The 26,788-nt window shown below is 41.0% G+C and overlaps 1 protein-coding gene across 1 annotated transcript; it reads left to right on the top strand.

Annotated features, from left to right (window-relative positions):
• Positions 1-4,896: 4,896 nt before the first annotated feature.
• Positions 4,897-26,701, top strand: 4930486L24Rik (RIKEN cDNA 4930486L24 gene). Its single transcript, NM_178098.2, has 8 exons — positions 4,897-4,991; positions 14,364-14,500; positions 15,435-15,557; positions 15,651-15,797; positions 15,989-16,213; positions 24,071-24,233; positions 24,887-25,004; positions 26,337-26,701. Exons 2-8 carry the CDS (start codon positions 14,375-14,377, stop codon positions 26,434-26,436), a joined length of 1,002 nt encoding a protein of 333 aa, NP_835199.1. The 5' UTR covers positions 4,897-4,991; positions 14,364-14,374; the 3' UTR covers positions 26,437-26,701.
• The last annotated feature ends 87 nt before the right edge of the window (positions 26,702-26,788 follow it).

Here is a 26,788-nt window from a genome sequence, read left to right as displayed (position 1 = left end):
TGATAATTCTCCCCCAAGATTTATAGACTACCAAGAACCTTAATATCAGACATGGGAAACCTCCCTTCAAGTTGTTGGGCAGGGGAATCCAAGAGACAACCCAGGGGACATCTCTGGGACTAGCTGGAGGCCTGGTATGAGAGAGGCTACAGGGAGTCTGTGGGGATGCCCCTGGTTGGGATTCCTACCAGTGAGGGATGTGGAGACTGAGGTGGCCACCTCCTGTAGTCAGGCATGATTTCCAGTGGGAGGAAGGGAACATCAACCCACTCATAAAACTTTTAAATCAAAGTTTGTCCTGCCTACATGATGTTCAGGGATGGGGATGGAATGGAGACTGAGAGAATGGCCACTGATGACTGCCCCAGCTTGAGACCCATCCCATGTGAAACTATGCCAACCCCTGACACTATTAATGATACTCTGGTATGCTTGAAGACATAAGCCTAGCATGAATGTCTCCTGAAAGGCTTCATCCAGCAAAGGATGGAGACCGATACAGAGACTGAGAGCCCAACATTGGGCAGAGCTTGGGCAGTCTTATACAGGAGCGAGCGATAGAACTGAGCAAGCCGGAGGAGTACAGGGCACCACAAGACGACCTACACAGTCAACTAACCTTAGCCTATTGGGGCTCACAGACTGAACCACCAACAAAAGAGCATGCAGGGGTTGGACCAAGGGCTCCTACATATTTGTAGCCGATGTGTAGCTTGGTCTTCATGTGGGTCCTGTAACAGTTGGAGTAGAGGCTGTTTCTGACTCTGCTGTCTGCCATTGGATCCCCTTCCTCTACCTGGACTGCCTGGTTGGAACTCAGTGAGAGAAGATATGTTTAGTCCTTCTGGGACTGGATATCCCAGGATGAGGTGATACTTTCTCTTCTCTGAGAAGAGGGGGAGAATAATGGAGGAAGAGATTTACGGAGACAGGACTAGGGGGAAGAGAAGGGAGCCTACAATTGGGATGTAAAACGAATTTAAAAAATAAATTATTGAAAAAATAGGAGAAGTAGATGTGACAGTTTTAAGACAAAAAAAATACCAAAGTTTCTATCATATTCTCCTAAGTATTTGAAATACACCTACATTGGCATATATTAAAGAAAGCCTTAAGGACAAATTTCTTTCCCATTGCCTGCTACAAAGAGCCAGTACAGGTCTTCTGAGACACTCATGTTTATGGTTCTTTCCATTGTCCACCCTGCCCTTTAAGCTGATGCCCTCTGCATTTCAGTGTGTCTAGTGCCCAACACTAAGACAAAGCATGCTGAACAAAACAGGGTGATAAGCAGCACAACAACACACAAAAGCACATACATGAAAGCACGTAGCTGTTTTCTTTGGAGTGGTTGGAAGTAACCAACATGAGTTTTTTCCTTAAAAAAATAAATGCATGTTAAAAATTCTAAAATGGTAATCTGCATAATAACAGAAAGTTATTACCAAAGGATGCATTCCTAAAGAGAATATGTTGTAAGAATCACACTCTATAAGCCACCCAGAACAGGCAAATCAGTTGACAGACATATTAGCACTTATGGAGGGCTAGGAGCCATGGGGACATCAAGTGAATGCTAGTAAGGTTTACTTTGTTTTGTTTCTGGTTTTTGCTGGTATGATGAAAATGTTCTAAAATTAGATAATAGTGATGGCTTCCCAACTGTGCAAATATACTGTAAAGCACTGAACTCTGAGGTTTAAATGGGGACATTTATGAAACATAAATTATGTCTTCACTAAGTTGTTTAAAAAAAAAAAGACAACCCAAACGATATAAGCTATTTCTATTTTCCTTGGTTGACTCCCAAAGCATGAAGTTAAGACATATTTTGGACACATGACAATCACTAAATAAGAAGCAGCCATGAATTTCAGAGTAAGGACACAGGAGGATCAAGGTGGGGAGAGGAATGGGTAATAAATGAAAGTGTCAAAAACATGAGTTTAAAAATGATTAGGGAAATTGGCAGACAACAGAAAATATGTGGGGTTAACACATGGGAAATTGTGAGTGTTCCATAAAGAATGTGCTTATTCTAGATACATAATTATGCAGCTGTTTTGAGAAATAGAGACTTTAAGTGAACATGGGTCAGAGCAAGTCCATACTCCTCCCTTGTCATCCTGATTCCAAAATGTTTCTACTCCTTTGTAGCCTTTGTATCCCAGGGAGGAAGAATAGAAAGACCACATGACTGACAAGATCCCATGAATAGTTCTTGGAGGACATCACAGGAATCAGAACCACAGTCAAACTTTCTGCAAGATTAAAAACGCTTATACCCCAGTTAATATGCAGTTCCTGTGTTGTTAGTATGTGGCCCTTCACTATTTGCAAAGCAGCATGGGCTTTCTGCTGAAACCTATATCCAGATCAAGGTTGTACTTTCAGTTGTTGCCCCATTCTCCTTCTCCTCTTCCTCCTTCTCTTCATCTCCCCCCTCCTCCTCCTCATCATCATCATCATCATCCTCCCCCTCCCTCTCCTCTTCCTCCTCCTCCTTTTCCCCCTACTACTTCTCATCTTCCTCCTCCTCCTCTTCCTCCTCCTCCTTCTCATCTTCCTCCTCCTCTTCCTCATCCTGTTCCTCATCCTCCTCCTACTTCTCCTTTTCCTCCTCCTTCTTCTATATTCTCCAATACATTTCTAATATACAGGCTCCATGGCATCATACAACACTCTGTGTTGTAATTCTGTAGTGAATTGTTGCTGCTGAATAAACATACTTGTAAAAATTAAAATAAGTCTTGTTGAGAAGGATTTAGTTGTGTCCTTCAGGATCTTACTGAAGACAAGCCAGGTGATCAGAGCTTACCCCAGGGGCATGTTGAAGGAAGGAAGACCTTCATCAAGTATGGAAGGTGATCAGATAGCCAGCTGGAATTCTTGCTGAACTGGTTTGTCAGGCTACAAGGAAGTGGATGGTCAGAAGTCACACCTGACTCTGGGGTCTGAATTGAGATGCCCTGAGCACTGTTTATCAATTTTGTAAAGTAGTTTTAGTAACTTAAAAACAGGCAATGTGTTACTCCCTGACTTAAGATTCTTTTACTGGTTTTTGTGGCATGTATGAGTTCCTTAGTATAACTTTTGATTTTGTGTACCTTGGTTAGTGTAGGGGAGACAGGTACCAAATCTATCTTCACAAAACACAGAAGAAGAAAACAAATGTCGCAAAGCAATAAACAGATGAGGAAACATGCTGCTTCAGTGGACTAGAATACTAAGAACCTTAGGCATCAGGTAAATAGTGGCACATGCTTTAGGGTCCACTTGATCACTTAATGCTTCTATTTTTTCATGATATTATAAAGGCAATTAGATTACAACATGGCTGTGGTAGGAGGCAAACACTTAGCCCCTAGAAAGAGGTAAATCTTCAAACAAACCAAACACGAGATGGTGGATGGCAGGTTTGAGAGAATAAAGTGGAGGATTACTGTTCTATGAGGACAGTAATTAAAATCCTTGAGATACACAATGGTGTTTACACATCAATGTGCCTGTCCCTCCTGCCACTGAACTGAACACATACCATGGCTGAGATGAGAACTCTTATCTTAAAAATAGTGTGCCACATAAAGAGAGTGATAGTGCAGATTGTTGCTTCTAGATGGGGATTAGTTTAACCTCAAGCAGAGATTAGCATATAATGCAAGTGCACAATGATTTCACTGTTTTCAAGCAAGGCAAAATGTGCTTAAAAACCACATGAAATCACATGATGAACTAATCGAACAATACCTATCATGAGTAGGTATTTAATATAATTATATATCTGTAATATTGAGAAAATTACAAACTATTTGATTTGGGGCTGTCTTCCTGATTTCCTGACTTGTAGGAGCTAAAATTTACATGCATATTTTTATCTACTACTATTTTTATCTGTCTAAAATCTCTTCAGTTCTCTTTGTCTTAAATTCTGATATTAAGACTCATGAAGGCAAGTTTTCTAGAATTAAACTTCTGAATGATTTTTTTAAGTTTATTTGTTTTATGTAAGTGCACACTATGACTGTCTTCAGACATACTAGAAGAGAGCATCAGATTCCATTACAGATGGTTGTGAGCCACCATGAGGTTGCTGGGAATTGAACTCTGGAAGAGCAGTTAACTGTTAACTGCTGAGCCATCTCTCCAGCCTCAGAGTGAATACTGAAAAAGGAAAAAAAAAAATCAAAACACAGAGAAAAAAAAAATGAAAGCCATTTGTCAAATGTCTGTCACTTTTCTCCATTTACCCTTGACTGTTTGCAGATGACTCATATTTCATGACTTATTTGATAAAGCAAGGGAGGAGGAATTATTCCCAAGTGAGGGGACAGGAAGAAGACATTCCAAGTACCAAACAGCATCGGGAGACCTGGTACCCCATCTGTTCCTTTTCCATCTGGGATGACCTTCTTGTCACTCCTGATTGGAGATGATCTTCTGTTAAGACTCTTAGACATCTATCTGTGTCCTACCTAACACTGAAGTCAATGCTCTGCAGCATCTGTACACACACAGGGTCCAACCTTAGCTTAAACGAGAGACACTGCACTAGACTGTAGAGACACAGCCACGCCAGGATATCTTAACTGAAACCACTTTCTCTAAAGGAAAAGTGGTGCTGGGCTAAAATTAAACAGAGAATTATCTGTAAACATTTTTTTTTCTTGATAAACCCTCCAAACACAATGTCAGGACTCAAGGTCTCAAGGATGAATTGTCACATTGCCTGTCAGTAACAGCCTATGAATTGCCCCACTCTATGACAAGATGGGATCAGTTGTGGCTACATTCCTGGAATGTCAAGGTCTACAGGACCAGTTTACTCTCTGACACATCCAGTCACAATAGGAGGGGACTCAGGGGTGGAGCTTCCTAGGCAAAGACTCAGATGTCAAGGTCTAAGGGAGATGCAGCTGAAACAGATCTGGAGAACCCAAGATCCTCTGAAACTCAAGCCTGAGGAAATCGTCTGAGGAGCAGCAGACACCCAGGTGAGCCTACTAGGACAGTGAAGGTAGATGGGGAACTTACAGTTGAGGACAACCCTGGACAGATTCTCTTCAGAAAGCAGGCAGATCCCTCAGTGGTAACAACATCCCTTCAACCTCTATACTCTCAGTGTAGAGGAACTGGGGAGGTTAGGAAGAAAAAGCTAAAGGATAATCGGAGGCTCCACCCACCCACCCCAAGGTCTCAACTCTGCACTGGTTCCCAATGAGAAATCTGGGCCTAGCCAAAGAGACATTCAGGGCATCCCCTGCTCACAAGAGCTGTGTCCTTCAGTCCTGTGTCAATTGCCTATGCCATGCCCCTGCGCTAGCCGTCCCTGGAGTGTTGAGAGTGTGGTCTTGAAAGTGTCTTGCTCTGTGCCTCACTTACACTGATGTTTCTGGATTCTGGATTCTTGGCCATGTGAACTCTTTCCACAGTTTAAAAGTGAGTGTGAAGTTTCCAGTACCATCCCAAGTATAGGACAGAGGAGCTAGTGAATGCTGTCCTTCTGTTCTTCTTTATGAAGGATATACCAGGAAGATTTTATTCCAGAGAAGTTAAAGGACACAGTGTAACGCCTACTCTATGTTAGTCTGGAAGGATGTATTATGTGTGCCCAAACTCCTGGACTCCCCTCTGTGTGTACTTCCGGTCAAATGTCATGCTAGAAAAGCTTTGTTTAGGTGACCTCAGTACTATTGATCCAGATATTAAGCTAAATACAACCTTAAGTATTTACTTCAAGCTTTAAACTTCTGAATCACAAGTGACATCAATCTATTCTGGTTATAAACGTTCACAACACTCACACAATGAACAAAGACCAAGGAGACAAAAAAATTAAATTAGTAAGATCCAATGAAGAGTAAGATGTTGCACTGGCAACTTGTTGGTTAGTGGAAGAGGCAACCCCGAATACCTGTTTAAGGGAGCAGGTAGTGTGCTTAAGGAAGGTTTTGCCTGGTGAATACAGGTGCTTATCTGAACTTAAGCATGGAGTCCCTTGTGAAAAGAGAATGTGAATCCTCAGCTGACTAATTGTTTCAGTAGATGTTTACTGTTTCTCATTATGAATGTCTCCTGAAAAAGAGTATTAATACTAGATAAGGAGTATTAATTTTTTGGTGTTTGAATTGGCCAAAGCTGGTAGAATTATTTTATATTCCTGGTTATACTTTGCATTTGGGTGTTTAGAAAATATAAGTGGTCACAAATTAATGTAATATACACACACACACATATATATATACTACTGTAATATATTACTGTGATAAATATAACATAAAATAACATTATACAGAACATGTAATGAGAAAAAAACTCAGTGATTTTAAGTAAATTTTGATTTTGCTAAGAATATTCACTCAAATAGTTAAAACCTAACAAAACTGGCAAAATCACAAGTAGTAATGTTGTTTACACATACGGTTTTATTTTTAAGTCAAATTTTGTAAAGGTTAACATGAGCAAAGTGATATCTTAAGAGAATTCCGTTTATTTAAATATAAGCTTGGTATCAGCACCCTGAACTTTGACCTGAGAAAATTTAACAACCTTTAATCATCCACTCTCTATCATCCTTAAGTCTCACCTGCCACATGGACTCAGTGCCACCTGGTACAACTACTCAGACTTTTTCCAACCTGCCTTTAAGCTTTCTTGGTATTCCTCTCATAATAGAGCTTTCTTAGCAAAAATTCTTTCATAGCACAAAATCCATTCTTTTCTAAAACATGATCTTTTTCCTTTTTGCTCTGCTCTTTTAAGGAAATACAACCTCATTTCTATGCCCTTATCAGCACAACTCTTTTTTTTTTTTTTTTTTTCATTTTTTTTTATTAGGTATTTAGCTCATTTACATTTCCAATGCTATACCAAAAGTCCCCCTTACCCACCCACCCCCACTCCCCTACCCACCCACTCCCCCCCTTTGGCCCTGGCGTTCCCCTGTACCGGGGCACACAAAGTCTGCGTGTCCAATGGGCCTCTCTTTCCAGTGATGGCCGACTAGGCCATCTTTTGATACATATGCAGCTAGAGTCAAGAGCTCAGGGGTACTGGTTAGTTCATAATGTTGTTCCACCTATAGGGTTGAAGATCCCTTTAGCTCCTTGGGTACTTTCTCTAGCTCCTCCATTGGGAGCCCTGTGATCCATCCATTAGCTGACTGTGAGCATCCACTTCTGTGTTTGCTAGGCCCCGGCATAGTCTCACAAGAGACAGCTACATCTGGGTCCTTTCAGTAAAATCTTGCTAGTGTATGCAATGGTGTCAGCATTTGGAAGCTGATTATGGGGTGGATCCCTGGATATGGCAGTCTCTACATGGTCCATCCTTTCATCTCAGCTCCATACTTTGTTTCTGTAACTCCTTCCATGGGTGTTTTGTTCCCACTTCTAAGGAGGGGCATAGTGTCCACACTTCAGTCTTCATTTTTCTTGAGTTTCATGTGTTTAGGAAATTGTATCTTATATCGTGGGTATCCTAGGTTTTGGGCTAGTATCCACTTATCAGTGAGTACATATTGTGTGAGTTCCTTTGTGATTGTGTTACCTCACTCAGGATGATGCTCTCCAGGTCCATCCATTTGGCTAGGAATTTCATAAATTCATTCTTTTTAATAGCTGAGTAGTACTCCATTGTGTAGATGTACCACATTTTCTGTATCCATTCCTCTGTTGAGGGGCATCTGGGTTCTTTCCAGTTTCTGGCTATTATAAATAAGGCTGCTATGAACATAGTGGAGCATGTGTCCTTCTTACCAGTTGGGGCTTCTTCTGGATATATGCCCAGGAGAGGTATTGCTGGATCCTCCGGTAGTACTATGTCCAATTTTCTGAGGAACCGCCAGACTGATTTCCAGAGTGGTTGTACAAGCCTGCAATCCCACCAACAATGGAGGAGTGTTCCTCTTTCTCCACATCCTCGCCAGCATCTGCTGTCACCTGAATTTTTGATCTTAGCCATTCTCACTGGTGTGAGGTGGAATCTCAGGGTTGTTTTGATTTGCATTTCCCTGATGATTAAGGATGTTGAACATTTTTTCAGGTGCTTCTCTGCCATTCGGTATTCCTCAGGTGAGAATTCTTTGTTCAGTTCTGAGCCCCATTTTTTAAGGGGGTTATTTGATTTTCTGAGGTCCACCTTCTTGAGTTCTTTATATATGTTGGATATTAGTCCCCTATCTGATTTAGGATAGGTAAAGATCCTTTCCCAGTCTGTTGGTGGTCTTTTTGTCTTATAGACAGTGTCTTTTGCCTTGCAGAAACTTTGGAGTTTCATTAGGTCCCATTTGTCAATTCTCGATCTTACAGCACAAGCCATTGCTGTTCTGTTCAGGAATTTTTCCCCTGTGCCCATATCTTCAAGGCTTTTCCCCACTTTCTCCTCTATAAGTTTCAGTGTCTCTGGTTTTATGTGAAGTTCCTTGATCCACTTAGATTTGACCTTAGTACAAGGAGATAAGTATGGATCGATTCGCATTCTTCTACATGATAACAACCAGTTGTGCCAGCACCAATTGTTGAAAATGCTGTCTTTCTTCCACTGGATGGTTTTGGCTCCCTTGTCGAAGATCAAGTGACCATAGGTGTGTGGGTTCATTTCTGGGTCTTCAATTCTATTCCATTGGTCCACTTGTCTGTCTCTATACCAGTACCATGCAGTTTTTATCACAATTGCTCTGTAGTAAAGCTTTAGGTCAGGCATGGTGATTCCACCAGAGGTTCTTTTATCCTTGAGAAGAGTTTTTGCTATCCTCGGTTTTTTGTTATTCCAGATGAATTTGCAAATTGCTCCTTCTAATTCGTTGAAGAATTGAGTTGGAATTTTAATGGGGATTGCATTGAATCTGTAGATTGCTTTTGGCAAGATAGCCATTTTTACAATGTTGGTCCTGCCAATCCATGAGCATGGGAGATCTTTCCATCTTCTGAGATCTTCTTTAATTTCTTTCTTCAGGGACTTGAAGTTTTTATCATACAGATCTTTCACTTCCTTCGTTAGAGTCACGCCGAGATATTTTATATTATTTGTGGCTATTGAGAAGGGTGTTGTTTCCCTAATATCTTTCTCAGCCTGTTTATTCTTTGTGTAGAGAAAGGCCATTGACTTGTTTGAGTTAATTTTATATCCAGCTACTTCACCGAAGCTGTTTATCATGTTTAGGAGTTCTCTGTTGGAATTTTTAGGGTCACTTATATATACTATCATATCATCTGCAAAAAGTGATATTTTGACTTCCTCTTTTCCAATTTGTATCCCCTTGATCTCCTTTTGTTGTCGAATTGCTCTGGCTAATACTTCAAGTACTATGTTGAAAAGGTAGGGAGAAAGTGGGCAGCCTTGTCTAGTCCCTGATTTTAGTGGGATTGCTTCCAGCTTCTCTCCATTTACTTTGATGTTGGCTACTGGTTTGCTGTAGATTGCTTTTATCATGTTTAGGTATTGGCCTTGAATTCCTGATCTTTCCAGAACTTTTATCATGAATGGGTGTTGGATCTTGTCAAATGCTTTTTCTGCATCTAACGAGATGATCATGTGGTTTTTGTCTTTGAGTTTGTTTATATAATGGATTACATTGATGGATTTTCGTATATTAAACCATCCCTGCATCCCTGGAATAAAACCTACTTGGTCAGGATGGATGATTGTTTTAATGTGTTCTTGGATTCGGTTAGCGAGAATTTTATTAAGAATTTTTGCATCGATGTTCATAAGAGAAATTGGTCTGAAGTTCTCTATCTTTGTTGGATCTTTCTGTGGTTTAGGTATCAGAGTAATAGTGGCTTCATAAAATGAGTTGGGTAGAATACCTTCTACTTCTATCTTGTGAAAAAGTTTGTGCAGAACTGGAGTTAGATCTTCTTTGAAGGTCTGATAGAACTCTGCACTAAACCCGTCTGGTCCTGGGCTTTTTTTGGCTGGGAGACTATTAATAACTGCTTCTATTTCTTTAGGGGATATGGGACTGTTTAGAAGGTCAACTTGATCCTGATTCAACTTTGGTACCTGGTATCTGTCCAGAAATTTGTCCATTTCGTCCAGGTTTTCCAGTTTTGTTGAGTATAGCCTTTTGTAAAAGGATCTGATTGTGTTTTGGATTTCTTCAGGATCTGTTGTTATGTCTCCCTTTTCATTTCTGATTTTGTTAATTAGGATTTTGTCCCTGTGCCCTTTAGTGAGTCTAGCTAAGGGTTTATCTATCTTGTTGATTTTCTCAAAGAACCAACTCCTCGTTTGGTTAATTCTTTGAATAGTTCTTCTTGTTTCCACTTGGTTGATTTCACCCCTGAGTTTGATTATTTCCTGCCGTCTACTCCTCTTGGGTGAATTTGCTTCCTTTTTTTCTAGAGCTTTTAGATGTGTTGTCAAGCTGCTAGTATGTGCTCTCTCCCGTTTTTTCTTGAAGGCACTCATAGCTATGAGTTTCCCTCTTAGAAATGCTTTCATTGTGTCCCAAAGGTTTGGGTACGTTGTGGCTTCATTTTCATTAAACTCTAAAAAGTCTTTAATTTCTTTCTTTATTCCTTCCTTGACCAAGGTATCATTGAGAAGAGTGTTGTTCAGTTTCCATGTGAATGTTGGCTTTCTGTTATTTATTTTGTTATTGAAGATCAGCCTTAGTGCATGGTGATCTGATAGGATACATGGGACAATTTCAATATTTTTGAATCTGTTGAGGCCTGATTTGTGACCTATTATGTGGTCAATTTTGGAGAAGGTACCATGAGGTGCTGAGAAGAAGGTATATCCTTTTGTTTTAGGATAAAATGTTCTGTAGATATCTGTCAGATCCATTTGTTTCATCACTTCTGTTAGTTTCAGTGTGTCCCTGTTTAGTTTCTGTTTCCATGATCTGTCCATTGGTGAAAGTGGTGTGTTGAAGTCTCCCACTATTATTGTGTGAGGCGCAATGTGTGCTTTGAGCTTTACTAAAGTTTCTTTAGTGAATGTGGCTGCTCTTGTATTTGGAGCATAGATATTCAGAATTGAGAGTTCCTCTTGGAGGATTTTACCTTTGATGAGAATGAAGTGTCCCTCCTTGTCTTTTTTGATGACTTTGGGTTGGAAGTCAATCTTATCAGATATTAGGATGGCTACTCCTGCTTGTTTCTTCATACCATTTGCTTGGAAAATTGTTTTCCAGCCTTTCATTCTGAGGTAGTGTCTATCTTTTTCTCTGAGATGAGTTTCCTTTAAGCAGCAAAATGTTGGGTCTTGTTTGTGTAGCCAGTTTGTTAGTCTATGTCTTTTTATTGGCGAGTTGAGACCATTGATGTTAAGAGATATTAAGGAAAAGTAATTGTTGCTTCCTGTTATTTTAGTTGTTAAAGGTGGCATTCTGTTCTTGTGGCTGTCTTCTTTTAGGTTTGTTGAGGGATTACCTTCTTGTTTTTTCTAGGGCGTTGTTCCCGTTCTTGTATTGGTTTTTTTCTGTTATTATCCTTTGAAGGGCTGGATTCGTGGAGAGATAATGCGTGAATTTGGTTTTGTCGTGGAATACTTTGGTTTCTCCCTCTATGATAATTGAGAGTTTGGCTGGGTATAGTAGCCTGGGCTGCAGTTTGTGTTCTCTTAGTGTCTGTATAACATCTGTCCAGGCTCTTCTGGCTTTCATAGTCTCTGGTGAAAAATCTGGTGTAATTCTGATAGGCTTGCCTTTATATGTTACTTGACCTTTTTCCCTTACTGCTTTTAGTATTCTATCTTTATTTAGTGCATTTGATGTTCTGATTATTATGTGTCGGGAGGAATTTCTTTTCTGGTCCAGTCTATTTGGAGTTCTGTAGGCTTCTTGTATGTTCATATGCATCTCATTCTTTAGATTTGGGAAGTTTTCTTCAATAATTTTGTTGAAGATGTTTGCTGGACCTTTGAGTTGAAAATCTTCATTCTCATCCACTCCTATTATCCGTACGTTTGGTCTTCTTATTGTGTCCTGGATTTCCTGGATATTTTGAGTTAGGATCTTTTTGCATTTTCCACTTTCTTTGATTGTTGTGCCGATGTTCTCTATGGAATCTTCTGCACCTGAGATTCTCTCTTCCATCTCTTGTATTCTGTTGCTGATGCTCAAATCTATGGTTCCAGATTTCTTTCCTAGGGTTTCTATCTCTAGTGTTGCCTCGCTTTGAGTTTTCTTTATTGTGTCTACTTCCCTTTTTAGGTCTAGTATGGTTTTGTTCATTTCCATCACCTGTTTGTATGTTTTTTCCTCTTTTTCTGTAAGGACTTCTACCTGTTTGACTGTGTTTTCCTGTTTTTCTTTAAGGACTTGTAACTCTTTAGCAGTGTTCTCCTGTATTTCTTTAAGTGATTTATTAAAGTCCTTCTTGATGTCCTCTACCATCATCATGAGATATGCTTTTAAATCTAGGTCTAGGTTCTCAGGTGTGTTGGGGTTCCCTGGACTGGGCGAAGTGGGTGTGCTGGGTTCTGGTGATGGTGAGTGGTCTTGGTTCCTGTTAGTAAGATTCCTCCGTTTACCTTTCGCCATCTGGTAATCTCTGGAGTTAGTAGTTATAGTTGACTCTGTTTAGAGATTGTTCTTCTGGTGATTCTGTTACCGTCTATCAGCAGACCTGGGAGACAGATTCTCTCCTCTGAGTTTCAGTGCTCAGAGCACTCTCTGCTGGCAAGCTCTCTTACAGGGAAGGTGCGCAGATATCTTGTATTTGGACCTCCTCCTGGCCGAAGAAGAAGGCCCAAAACAGGACCTTTCTCAGACAGTGTGTTGCTTTGGCAGTTCCCAGGTGGTACAGACTCTCACCTAAGCAGACTAAATTCCTAAGTTCCTTGGAGTCCCGGGACCAAGATGGCGACCGCTGCTGCTGTGGCTTAGGCCGCCTCCCCAGCCGGGTGGGCACCTGTCCTCCGGTCCGGAAGGTGGCCGGCTGTCCCCGGCCCACACAGGGTGCTGCCTCAGCGCCTCTGTGCTTCTGCCTGTTCCAGAAGCTGTCAGGTTCTCTGGCGCACCCTCTCACCTGTTCAGACTAATTTCCTAAGTTCGGCGGGTCTCGGACCAAGATGGCGACCACTGCTGCTGTGGCTTAGGCCGCCTCCCCAGCCGGGCGGGCACCTGTCCTCCGGTCCGGACGGTGGCTGGCTGTCCCCGGCCCACAAAGGGTGCTGCCTCAGCGCCTCTGTGCTTCCGCCTGTTCCAGAAGCTGTCAGGTTCTCTGGCGCACCCTCTCACCTGTTCAGACTAATTTCCTAAGTTCGGCGGGTCCCGGACCAAGATGGCGACCGCTGCTGCTGTGGCTTAGGTCGCCTCCCCAGCCGGGCGGGCACCTGTCCTCCGGTCCGGAAGGTGGCCGGCTGTCCCCGGCCCACACAGGGTGCTGCCTCAGCCCCTCTGTGCTTCTGCCTGTTCCAGAGGCTGTCAGGTTCTCTGGCGCACCCTCTCACCTGTTCAGACTAATTTCCTAAGTTCGGCGGGTCCCGGACCAAGATGGCGACCGCTGCTGCTGTGTCTCAGCACAACTCTTTCACTCACTTTCTGTTACTTTTTTCTCTCTCTTTAAAGATTGGATTTTTATACTTCTTATTCCCTCATTTTTTTAAAATTAATATAATTCTTCTCTTCTCTTTTTCTCTTCTATGTCTTTTCCCTCCAAATGCTCCCCTGCCCCCCCCCCCTTACTTTCTCTCGAATTCACAGACACTTCCTGTGTATGTATAAATATAACCTGCTCGGCCCATTACATGTTGCTTGTATCTATGTGGTTTCAAAACTGCACCTAGAACTCTGAGATTGACCAGCTCTTATGACCTCCCCTGCACTGGTGGCTCTGGCACTCAGGATCTCAGCCATGGCAACTCAATGAGGCAGCAAACTGGATTTTTCAGCCACATTCCAAAGTAAAGGAAATGGGAACTAATGAATGTTGTCTTTCTCTGATTGTCTACAGATAATGTTCCAGCAAGATTTCTAAAGAGAGTAAGCAGAGACATCTCCAGGCCAAGAAAATGATGTCTTGTGATCCCCCCCCCCCCACTCTTGGCACTGCGTTTCTCTCTATTTGGGATCATATTTAGTACTAGTGATATTTTGCTCATGTGACCTCAGTGCCAATGGCACAAAGTCTGAGCCAACTATGTCTGAAGTCTTTGCTTTAAAGTTCTGAACCACAAAGTGAATCCACACCCTGTGATGAGCTAAGCCGGTTACTATTCGGTTTAGTGAATAAACAAAATTCCTCTGTGTGTCTGCTTTAAGACAAACAGATCTTTAACTTTTCTCATACTACATTCTTTAGAAGAACAGTTTTAATAATTTTGCTACACCATTATGATAGTAATTTCTAAGTATGGATAAGAAGGTTTTCTGAATCACTAATGTAATCAGAATCTCATGTCTTTTTCTCTAGGTGGATGAGACATGATCGCTGTTCTCTTCCTAGCCATCCTCTGCTTGGAAATCGACTCAACTGCTCCAACACTAGATCCCAGTTTGGATGTTCAATGGAATGAATGGAGGACAAAACATGGAAAAGCATACAATGTGGTTAGTAACATGAAAATTCCCACAGACAATTGTAGGCATAACTTTTTGCAACATGCTCTTAATAAGCGTTCAACCTCTCCTGTAGCCCACTACTCAGCAGAAGCAGTGGAAGAGAAAAGTTATTAGGATATGGGGAGCAATAGTTCTTTGGTGGTGAGCTCAACCTTCTGAGGCAGCAGTTCAGTCCCGTAGCAAACACCAAATATGACTCAGCAACTGCAGACCAGTCCTCTAAGCAGGCAGACAGCAAGCACGAACCAGGGGCTGTAGTTCAATACTGAGGAAACCACCCACAGGGCTTACCAACCAGCCTCAGGGGGCGGGAAGATGTGGGAGAGGCAAGCTGCCACAGGAATTTCACGAGCAGTTCTTGGGTGAGTTTCTCTCAATTGTGGCATTACATACCTCAACAACGCTATGTAAGGTGAACCAATACATGAGTTTTATTAGTGAATAGCGAGGCAGAGCAAACCAAACCAATGCTCAGTGCCCCCACTGTCTGTGGGGTCATACTTGTACTCGTTCATCAAGTATCTTTTCAAGTGTCTGCTACATCAAAATACCCTTTCACCTGTGTCTGCTTCAGGAAAACATTCCTTTGTCTGATTTAGCAAGACATCCTTTCACCTGTGTGCCCCATCAAAAAAATCATTTGACATAACTGAGTTTCCAAGCTTTGTGTATTTATGTATCTTTGTATTATGGCCATACCATGAAATGAATGAATTCCAGAATCCAGTTCAAGACTTAATCTGAAGACATGTATTGTGTATATTATGTGACAAAAATCTCTATTGTTACTGGATGTGGATAATGGCTTCCAGAAGAGTACAACCATCCTTTGCCATGGTTCCTCTTCATCAGTGGGTGCACTGAGTGAACTTGGGTTGGACTTGAAATAGAAGGAAAGATCACAACTTGTATTTTTTCCCAGAATGAAGAAAGATTGAGGAGAGCTGTGTGGGAAAAGAATTTTAAAATGATTGAGCTGCATAATTGGGAATACCTTGAGGGGAAGCATGACTTCACCATGACAATGAATGCCTTTGGTGATTTGGTGAGTGTGACATGACATAAATTGCATAGCATAGTCATTCTACTCTTCAGTTCTTTATAAATACCCTCAATGATTTGTTGACTTTTCTTGAAGACCAATACAGAATTCGTGAAAATGATGACAGGCTTTCGAAGGCAGAAGATCAAGAGGATGCATGTATTCCAGGATCATCAGTTTCTTTATGTCCCCAAATATGTAGATTGGAGAATGCTTGGCTATGTGACTCCTGTCAAGAATCAGGTATGGCAGTATGACAGTCACAACTTATACCACTTACAGAAAGGTATGAAAAAATATGTCATCTTTGCTTTTTCTGAGTTTGGAGTAGCATGCAGTTCACTGTTTTATAAAATGTATGAAGTGTGAATTGTCCACAAATATCTGATATTAGCCTTGTAATGACTCATAGCTTTTTTTTTCTCATCCCTTAGGGTTATTGTGCCTCTAGTTGGGCTTTTAGTGCAACTGGATCCCTAGAAGGACAAATGTTCAAGAAAACAGGGAGATTGGTCCCTCTGAGTGAGCAGAACCTGCTGGACTGCATGGGATCTAATGTTACCCATGACTGCAGTGGTGGCTTCATGCAGAATGCCTTCCAATATGTGAAAGACAATGGCGGCCTCGCAACTGAGGAATCCTATCCATACATAGGACCAGTAAGGAGAACTCCTGTGCTTTTTGCCATTCCAGCTCAAGCTGTAGAAAGCATAACTGCAAAGACAATCTGAAATACTGTCTGAAAACTCACGTTCTTTTTTTTTCTTTTTTTAATTAGATATTTTCTTTATTTACATTTCAAATGCTATCCCAAAAGTTCCCTATACCCTCCCCCGTACCCACCCACTCCCACTTCTTGGTCCTGGCATTCCCCTGTACTGGGGCATATAAAGTTTGCAAGACCAAGGGGCCTCTCTTCCCAATGATGGCCAACTAGGCCATCTTCTGCTACATATGCAGCTAGAGACACGAGCACTGGGGGTACTGGTTAGTTCATATTGTTGTTCCACGTATAACGTTGCAGACCCTTTCAGTTCCTTGGGTACTTTCTCTAGCTCCTCCATTGGGGGCCCTGTGTTCCATCCTATAGATGACTGTGAGCATCCACTTCTGTATTTGCCAGGCACTGGCATAGCCTCACTTGAGACAGCTATATCAGGGTCCTTTCAGCAAAATCTTGCTGGCATATGCAATAGTGTCTGGGTGTGGTGGCTGATTATGGGATGGATCCCCAGGTGGGGTAGTCTCTGGATGGTCCATCCTTTCGTCTTAGCTCCAAACTTTGTCTCTGTAAATCCTTCCAAGGGTATTTTGTTCCCTATTCTAAGGAGGAATGAAGTATCCACATGTTAGTCTTTCTTCTTAATTTCAGGTGTTTTGCAAATTGTATCTTGGGTATTCTAAGTTTCTGAGCTAATATCCACTTATCACTGAGTACATATCAAGTGACTTCTTTTGTGATTGGGTTACCTCACTCAGGATGATATCCTCCAGATACATCCATTTGCCCAAGAATTTCATAATTTCATTGTTTTTAATAGCTGAGTAGTACTCCATTGTGTAAATGTACCACATTTTTTGTATCCATTCCTCTGTTGAAGGACATCTGGGTTCTTTCCAGCTTCTGACTATTATAAATAAGGCTGCTATGAACATAGTGGAGCATGTGTCCTTCTTACCAGTTGGAACATCTTCTGGATATATGCCCAGAAGAGGTATTGCGGGATCCTCTGGTAGTACTATGTCCAATTTTCTGAGGAACCGCCAGACTGATTTCCAGAGTGGTTGTACAAGCTTGCAATCCCACCAACAATGAAGGAGTGTTCCTCTTTCTCCACATCCACGCCAGCATCTGCTGTCACCTGAATTTTTGATCTTAGCCATTCTGACTGGACTGAGGTGGAATCTCAATGTTGTTTTGATTTGCATTTCCCTGATGATTAAGGATGTTAAACATTTTTTCAGGTGCTTTTCAGCCCATTGGTATTTGTCAATTGAGAATTCTTTGTTTAGCTCTGTACCCCATTTTTAATGCGGTTATTTGAATTACTGGAGTCCAGCTTCTTGAGCTCTTTGTATATATTGGACATTAGTCCTCTATCAGATTTAGGATTGGTAAAAATCCTTTCCCAACCTGTTGGTCACCTTTTTGTCTTATTGACAGTGTCTTTTGCCTTACAGAAGCTTTGCAATTTCATGAGGTCCCATTTGTCAATTCTTGATCTTACAGCACAAACTATTGCTGTTCTGTTTAGGAATTTTTCCCCTGTGCCCGTATCTTCAAGGCTTTTCCCCACTTTCTCCTCTATAAGTTTCAGTGTCTCTGGTTTTATTTGGAGTTCTTTGATCCACTTAGACTTGAGCTTTGTACAAGGAGATAAGAATTGATCAATTCCCATTCTTCTACATGATAACTGCCAGTTGTACCAGCACCATTTGTTGAAAATGCTGTCTGTTTTTCACTGGATGGTTTTAGCTCTCTTATCAAAGATCAAGTGACCATAGGTGTGTGGATTCATTTCTGGGTCTTCAATTCTATTTCATTGATCTACCTGTCTGTTGCAATACCAGTACCATGCAGTTTTTTGTTTGTTTGTTTGTTTGTTTATCACAATTGCTCTGTAGTACAGCTTGAGTTCAGGCATGATGATTCCACCAGAGGTTCTTTTATTGTTGAGAATAGTATTTGCTATACTAGGTTTTTATTATTCCAGATGAATTTGCAAATTGCCCTTTCTAACTCAGTGAAGAATTGAGTTGGAATTTTGATGGGGAGTACATTGAATCTGTAGATTGCTTTTGGCAAGATAGCCATTTTTACAATGTTGATCCTGCCAATCCATGAGCATGGGATATCTTTCCATCTTCTGAGATCTTCTTCAATTTCTTTCTTCAGAGACTTGAGAAAACTCACATTCTTATTGAATTATTTATTTAACCCTTAGAAAATCACATAAATGTATATAATATGTTATGGTCAAATTTACACCATTCCTTGTCTCCAATTCCTCCTCTGTCTCCCCAAAACACTTTTCCTTCCCAACTTCCTGCATTATTATTATTATTATTATTATTATTATACCTGTTAGCCCACATAATATTTCATGTGTATACATGAGTATAAGACCATTGACCAAAACATAAGTAAGCTCTCGGGGGCCATATCCATAAAGAAACCTTGCTCTTCTTCTAAAGAAGCTATCAACTGTCCATAGCTTTACAGCCAGGGGTGGGACTTCATGATCCTCCCACTGTCCATGTTGATATTTTGCCAGGACGGACCTTGTGAAGGTCATGTGTGTAAAGCCATAACTCTGATTCCATGAGTGCAATATCTCTCACATGTCTCAATACATAATTCTTATTACACATGCTCACTACCTCTTTTACAATCATTTATATACCACTACCACCACCCCCTTATGAAATGATACCTAAGCCTGAGCTAGCAACCATATGTTAGGGGGAGCCTGATATAGTTGTCTCTCATATAGCTACCTCACTCAGAATTATTTCCAATTCCACCCACTAACCTGAACTTCATAATTTCATTTTTCTTTATAACTGAATATATTCCATTGGGTATATGTACAAAGTCTTAATTATCCATTTAGCAGTTGAAAGACATCCAGGCTGTTTCTATTTTCTGGCTATTATGGATAAAGTAGCAATGAACATGGATGAGCAAGTCCCTCAGTGTTAGGACCTAGACCCATGGCTATATGCCCACAAGTGTTGTAGCTAAATCATAGGGTAGATCTATCTCTGACTTTTGAGGAAACTTTACTCTGATTTCCAAAATTCTACCAACAGTGATAAGTAACCCCCTTTATCCACAGTTATACCAGTCGATTTTCAACATCTGTTTATGATCTTAGCTATTCTGGTCAGAGCAAGATGGAATTTCAAAGCAATTTTAAAGTTGTTGTTGCTTGATGATTTAGGATGTTAAACATTTTTAAAAGTATTTCTTGGCTCTCTTATTCCTTCTTTTGAGAACTCTGATTACTTCTAACCCCTCCAAATTTAGTTGCCTATTTGTTTTCTTAGTGTTGGGTTTGGTTTTGTATTGGTTTTGGTTTTTTGTTGTTGTTGTTGTTGTTGTTTTTTTTTTTTTTTTGCATGTTCTGGATATTAATCATTTGTCAGACATAGAGCTGGTAAAAAAAAAAATTCATTCTGGAAGATGCCTCTTTGTTTGGATGATGGTTTCTGTTTCTATACTAAAGGGTTTTAGTTTCCTGAGGTCCTTTGTGTATATTAATGTAAGATCACATTTATTCATTGAACTTCCATGTAAAATTTTTAGAAAAAATGTTTTATTTAAGATAAAAATCCACTTAAACAGAGTTTTAAAACCTTTAAAAATATAAATGTGGTGTTATTTTTAAAATACAGATTACAAGCATAAGAGGAAAACATGACTTTACTATGACAGGGAAACCTGGAGGTCATTATTATTATTTCCAAAGGACAGGGCAGTAGGATGAGTTTAGTGAAGCACACTGGAAACACAATTAGACATTTTCCCACATTAGTTTTGACTCTCCTCTAGTATCTGTTCTTTTTCTTCATGTAAAATTAATTTATTGAAAAAAACCCTCCCTTGTACTTCATAAAGTGATTAATTAATAACTCCATGCATTTGGTGAGATTCTTCACCAGTTTCTAAAATGCATTTTGTTTGCTTTGGGTCTGAGATGACATCTTACTATGCAGCTATGATTGGCCTTGAATTTACTCAACAGACCAGGCAGGCTGGCTGTGAACTAACACAACTCTCTGCCTGAGTTCGTTGCCAACAGCATAGTATGAAAAAGAACCACATCCTGTGTCTAGGGGCTCTCTGAACCTTGCCACACTAAAAACAAAGGGAAATGATCTGTATAACAGCCATTTCCACCTCAAGGCCTTGAGACTGTGCTATTTCTTAAGAGGTATGTGCTTTTCCCATTGTTGTTCTCTTATGTTTTTCTACCCACATTTCCTTGATTTTGTTCCCCTAATGATCTGTGAACAAAACTTTTTATTCCCTGTAAACACAGTTTAATGGTTGCGTAGTATCTTTTTTTTTTTTTTTTTTTTGAGACAGGGTTTCTCTGTATAGCCCTGGCTATAGGACCACGCCCGGCTTGCAGAGTATCCTTTTTAATTAATTTATTTAGTTATTCACTGTACTTCTTAATATCAGCCCCCCTCTCCTCCAAGCCCCCCTTCATCTCCTCCCACTCCTCCCACTTTCCTCTGAGAAAGGAGAGACACCACACACCATCCTCCCAATCTCCACCACTCTGAATCCCTCCCTCCCACACCCTCATACTCATACCCACACCACACCCAGCACATCAGTCACTGCAGAACTAAGCACATCCTCACTGAGGCTAGACCAGGTGGCCCAGTTAGAGGAACAGGATCCACAGGCAGGCAACAAATTCAGGGACAGCCCTGTCCAGTTGTTGGGGAAGCTGCATGAAGACAAAACTGCACATCAGCAACATATGTGCAGGGGGACCTAGGTCCACTCTTTGGTTGGTGATTCAGTCTTTGGGAGCAAAAAGGGTCCAGATTAGTTGACTCTTTTGGTCTTCCTATGGAGTCCCTATCCACTTCAGGTCTCTCAACCCTTTTGCCTGACACTTCTTCAAGACTCCCCAAGCTCCATCTAATGTTTGGTTTTCGGTCTCTGCATCTGTTTCTGTCAGCTGTTGAATAGAGCCTCTTAGAGAACAGTTATGCTAGGATCATGTCTGCAAGCATAATAGATTATCACTGATAGTGTCAGGAAGTGGTTCTTGTCCATGGGGTGAATCTCAATTTGGGCCAGTCATTGCTTGTCCATTCTCTCCATCTTTGTCCCTGCAAAGAGCATGTTTTAGGTCAGAGGTTGTGTGGGTGAGTTGCTGTCCTTATCCCTCCCCTGGGAGTCCTGTCTGACTAGAGAAAGTGGCCACTTCAGGCTCCATATTCCCCACTTCTAAGAGTTTCAGCTAGAGTAACCCCCATAGCCACTCTGGGGCCTACCCCCACCCCAGGTCTCTGGCATGTGCTAGAGATGCTTCTCCCTCCACCACATCCAGTTGAGTTCTCTCTTCTGTTTGTCCTACACTTGAACCTCCCTTCCCACTCCCATCCCCATTCCCTCTCCCATCCAATTCCCTCTCTCCATCCACCTCTGATATCTATTTTATTTCCCCTTCTGAGAAAGAATCAACCAGCCTCCCTCCCCCCCCTTATCATTTGGATTCTTTGGGTCTGTGGAATATAGTGTATATCCTGTACTTTATGGCTAATATCCACTTATAAGTGAGTATTTGCATGCATGTCCTTTTGGGTCTGGGTTACCTCACATGGGATATTTTCTAGTTCCACTCATTTGCCTGAAAAATTCCTGATGTTCTTGTTTTTAATAGCTGAGTAACACCCCATTGTTTAAAAGAATATTTTCTTTAGTCATTCTTCAGTTGAGGGATATCTTTGTTGTTTCCAGTTTCTATTAAGGATAAAGCTGCTATGAACATAGTTGAGCAAGTGTCCTTTTGGGAAAATAGAGCATCTTTTGGGCCTATGCCCAGGAGTGGTATAGCTGGGTCTGGTGGTAAAACTATTATCAGTTTTCTGAGAAACTGAAAAATTCATTTTCATAATGATTGTAAAAGTTTTCACTCCCACCAGCAATGGAGGAGTGCTCCCTTGCCCCACATCCTTGACAGTATGAATGCGGTTATTGTCTTGTCCTGTTGAGGTGTCCTTTGACTTACAGGAGTTGTTCAGTCTCATGAGATCCCACTTATTAAGTTTTGATCTTAGTGCCTGAGCCATTGGTGTTCTATTCAGGATGTTGTCTCCTGTACCAACAAGTTTCTCTTGTGTTAGATTTAGTGTATTCAGTTTTATGTTGAGGTCTTTGATCCACTCTGACTTGATTTTGTGCAGGGTAATAAATATGCATTTATTTCTTAACCATCAACCATATGCATCCCTTAAAGTCCATAAGAAAGCTCTTTATCCAAATTAACAACAATAAAATGAAAGAAGACCAAAATTATTAAAATTAGGGATAGAAAGGGAAAAATTACAGCAGACACTGGAAAAATTTATCAGTTCAGGAGTTATTCATTAAAATTTTATATTCCCCTATCCTGGAAAATATTTTTTTAAAAAAATAGGTAGGTATCTAGATGCATGTGGCCTATCAAAGTTAAGTCAAGCTGAAGTAAATAATCTATATGAACTCAACAACTGACATTGATTCTGTAATTACAATCTCTTAGCAATGCCGGGGCCTAGCAAACACAGAAGTGAATGCTCACAGTCAGCTATTGGATGGATCACAGGGCCCCCAATGGAGGAGCTAGAGAAAGTAACCAAGGAGCTAAAGAGATCTGCAACCCTCTAGGTGCAACATTATGAACTAACCAGTACCCCGGAGCTCTTGACTCTAGCTGCATATGTAGCAGAAGATGGCCTACTCGGCCATCAGTGGAAAGAGAGGCCCATTGGTCATGCAAACTTTGTATGCCCCAGTACAGGGGAACGCCAGGGCCAAAAAGTGGGAGAGGGTGGGTAGGGGAGTGGCGGGGGCGGGTATGGGGGACTTTTGGGATAGCATTGGAAATGTAAATGAGGAAAATACCTAATAAAAAATATTTTAAAAGGAAAAAAAAAAAAGAAGCCCAGGGCCAGATGGATTCAGCATAGTGTTCCTTCCACAGAGAGCTAACAGTAATTCTCCTCAAATTACTCCATCAAGTACAAAGGAAGGAGCACTTCTAAATTATTAAGTGAAGCTAGTGGTACCCCAATACCAAAACCAGACAAAGGATAAAGCAAAAAGGGGGATTATAGGCTAATCTCTCTAATCAACTTGGAAGCAAACATTCTCAGCACAATCCTAGCTAACTAAATTCCAGAATACATCCAGATGATCATACATCACAATTAAGTCAGCTTCACCCCAGACATGCAGGATTCATACATATATTTAATTAATAAGTATAACTCACCACATAGACTCAAGGAGAGAACCTACATGATCATCTCACTAAATACGTTTAACGAAATCCAATGTTGCTTCATAATAAAATTTCCAGAGAATCTATGGATACAGGGGCCATAGCTCAACATAATAAAAAAAAAAAATTACTGTGCTGGAATGACTTGTAAACCACCATTACTGTCACTGACAGCATTAACCTTTGTATGGTTATTTGAGGGGAGCTTTCCAAGGACCCCTTCCTACTGCTGTGAACACAGAGAATAGGAAAGCCACTCCACTCAAGACACATCTCTCCACTGTGAATATTTGTTATGGACAGAAGACCTATGAGTATCACTGAACACAAATAAGCTAATCTTCGGCTCCAAATCTCCCAGTAGAACCTCTCTTCCTAGAAAGTTTTATAAGAACAGTGAGTTGAGGATCCTCTTCTGCAATGTGCTGGGTTCTGTGGTTCTAGCTCATGTTCTCCAGGAGGTAGATGGCAACGAATGAATCTCTTTCCCCTTAACTTTAAAAGGGTAGAAAGTGCAGGTACCATGCTGAGAATTCTGCGGCTAATGTCAGAGATTTTGTGCAAATCCCAGGACGCGAGGAAGCCCTTATGAAGGCAGTGGCTAAAGTGGGGCCCATCTCTGTTGCAGTTGATGCCAGCCATGATTCCTTCCAATTCTATGACAGTGGTAAGTATCTTCCTTCTAGTAATCTATGCATAAACATTATACCACTACCATGACAAATTGATCTAGTGATTTCTTTGTTACATAGTATTTGATGTAAAAGTTTCCATTTGCGGATTTTATGTTCTATATGAGGAATGTTTTGTATATATATATATATATATATATATATATATATATATATATATATATATATACTTTACATTACTTAAATATAATTCCATGAGTCCACATCCTTAATATTTTTAATTAGCTTTATGTTTCACGTGGTATAATTTACTTAAATTTTCTCCAGTTGTCTGATCTTTAGGACTTTAATCAGATATTTCATTTATGTAGATAATTCTTATAAAGGACTTTTCCATTGCATTCCTTTTTGTTTTCTGTGGGGTTTGCTTGGGCTAACCTACAAGTAAGTCAAGATTTTTTGTGTGCAACCAAGCAACTGTCTTTACCAAACAATTTATGCTAAATTTTACATTTATAAATGCATTTATCTGAGAGCTTATAGTCTTAGCCCTGATAACAATGAAGACTCTTGTTCCATCTTACCTTGTGTATGTAATCTCAGTTAACTGAAGAAATACCTCTCTTACATGTTGATGAGGTGAGGTCCCCGGAGCCTCTCACCTCAGCTTTGATTTTATTTTTTTTAGGCATCTATTATGAGCCACAGTGCAAAAGGGTCCACCTAAACCATGCTGTTCTGGTGGTCGGCTATGGTTTTGAGGGAGAAGAATCAGATGGCAACAGTTATTGGCTGGTCAAGAACAGGTATGAATTTCAGAATATATTGTATTTAAAATTCAAAAGAAAGTTACTGTACACAGTATTTATATATATATATATATATATATATATATATAGAGAGAGAGAGAGAGAGAGAGAGAGAGAGAGAGAGAGAGAGAGCACTCTACATCCCCTAGAGGTTGAATGCAGAAGTTCTAGTGTATGAAAATAACAGAATGATTCTGTGGGGCATTGGGCTATGTACAGTCTGGTCTCCAGTCGAGCTGAGGTCTGAACCCCAGAGTGGTGGTAATTCACCTACATGTCACAGTATGCATTCCCTCATGTCTCCTGGACTCAAGGCTTCTGTCAAAGTTACTGCCCCCACAGGAAAAGCGTGACTAGTAGTCACGTAGACAATGTCCCAAGCTTCTGACCTTCAGGCTAAAATCCTCCCAGTTACCTAGCAACAGTAAAGATAACAACCCACCATAAGAGGGGCTGCTTACTCACTCTCTTACTCCCCTCTCTCCTCGTTCCCTCTTACTCTAGCCTTTCTTCTCTCTCTCCCTTTTCCCCTTCTCTCCTCTTCGCCATGGCCAGTCTATCTCTCTCTCTCTTTCCACCTTCTCTCCTCTCTCCCTGCCCTTCTATAATAAAGCTCTAAAACCATAGACTGTCTCTGTTCATCAAGGCCCGCTGCCCTTGGATGATGGGATAGGCTTTCCTTTAATGAGCCATTTCTGATCTCCCGATGGAAGGCCTTCCTGTGCTCCAGTCAAGGCCCAGACTAAGGACTCTCCCCTATGTGGGAACCTTTCCCTCAGCTCTCTCTCTCATAACCCCAGAGCCGAGGGTGTTGCCCTGGGGCCCCTGGTATCGGGGGCTGCCCCTTGTCCACCCACCCCCCACCACCCCCAGTGCCGTCAAGTAGAGTTAGTGGCTTAGATGCCCACCCGGGGCCAAGTAGAAAGTGTCTGGCAGCCCTCCCGCATCCGCCTGCCCAGAGCATAGGAGGAACTCTGACTGGACATGAGCTATCTCCCCCCCCACCCCCCCCCCTCCCGCCTTCTTATACACCCCCTTAGTTCCCAACATGATTCTGACATGGTTTGGGGCAGAGGTTAATAATGGATTTTGAACAAGTTTATTTGTCAATCCTGGCACATTCTAGTTTTATACCTACGTAGATAAAAAGACATCCTGTCCTATCTCTGTGGTGTTTTTTCAGTGGTATGATTCAACTTTTGGTATCCAGGAGACGAACCTCTATCTTTTCTGAATCTTTCTATTGAGTGTGTTTTCTGGCTCGGTGCTTAAGTGAATTTATTGTAGTGAAGCTGCTGCACTGTGTTCTTTCTATTTAATTTCTTTCAGCTGGGGTGAGGAATGGGGCATGAAGGGATACATAAAGATTGCCAAAGACTGGAACAACCACTGCGGGATTGCTACACTTGCCACATACCCCATCGTCTGAGCTGCTGCACAAGAAGGAAGGAGAGGACTGGGAACGGAATGTACTGAGCAGGGTTTCTCCTCTTACAGACCAGCCTCTGCTCTGGGGGCAGAGGAGAGAGGCAGCTGAGTCGCAGAGGAGCCACACTTGATGTGAATTAAACTCATAAACATTATGCCACTAACAGCTTTTATTAGTGACTCTCTTATTTAAAAAACCTGAATTTTCATTTTAAAATGCTGTACAATTTTACATATTCAAAATAAAGCTTGATTTCAAAAAGATAGTAGGACTTCTTTTTTTAGTTCACTACTTAATTGAACATGAGGACATAAATTTGTGTGTGTATGTGTGTGTGTATATGTGTGTATGT

Source organism: Mus musculus, chromosome 13 (assembly GCF_000001635.26).
Source record: "Mus musculus strain C57BL/6J chromosome 13, GRCm38.p6 C57BL/6J".
NCBI lineage: Eukaryota > Metazoa > Chordata > Mammalia > Rodentia > Muridae > Mus > Mus musculus.
The sequence above is the reverse complement of the archived record's forward strand: the minus strand, read 5'-3'. Positions and strand labels throughout refer to the sequence as shown.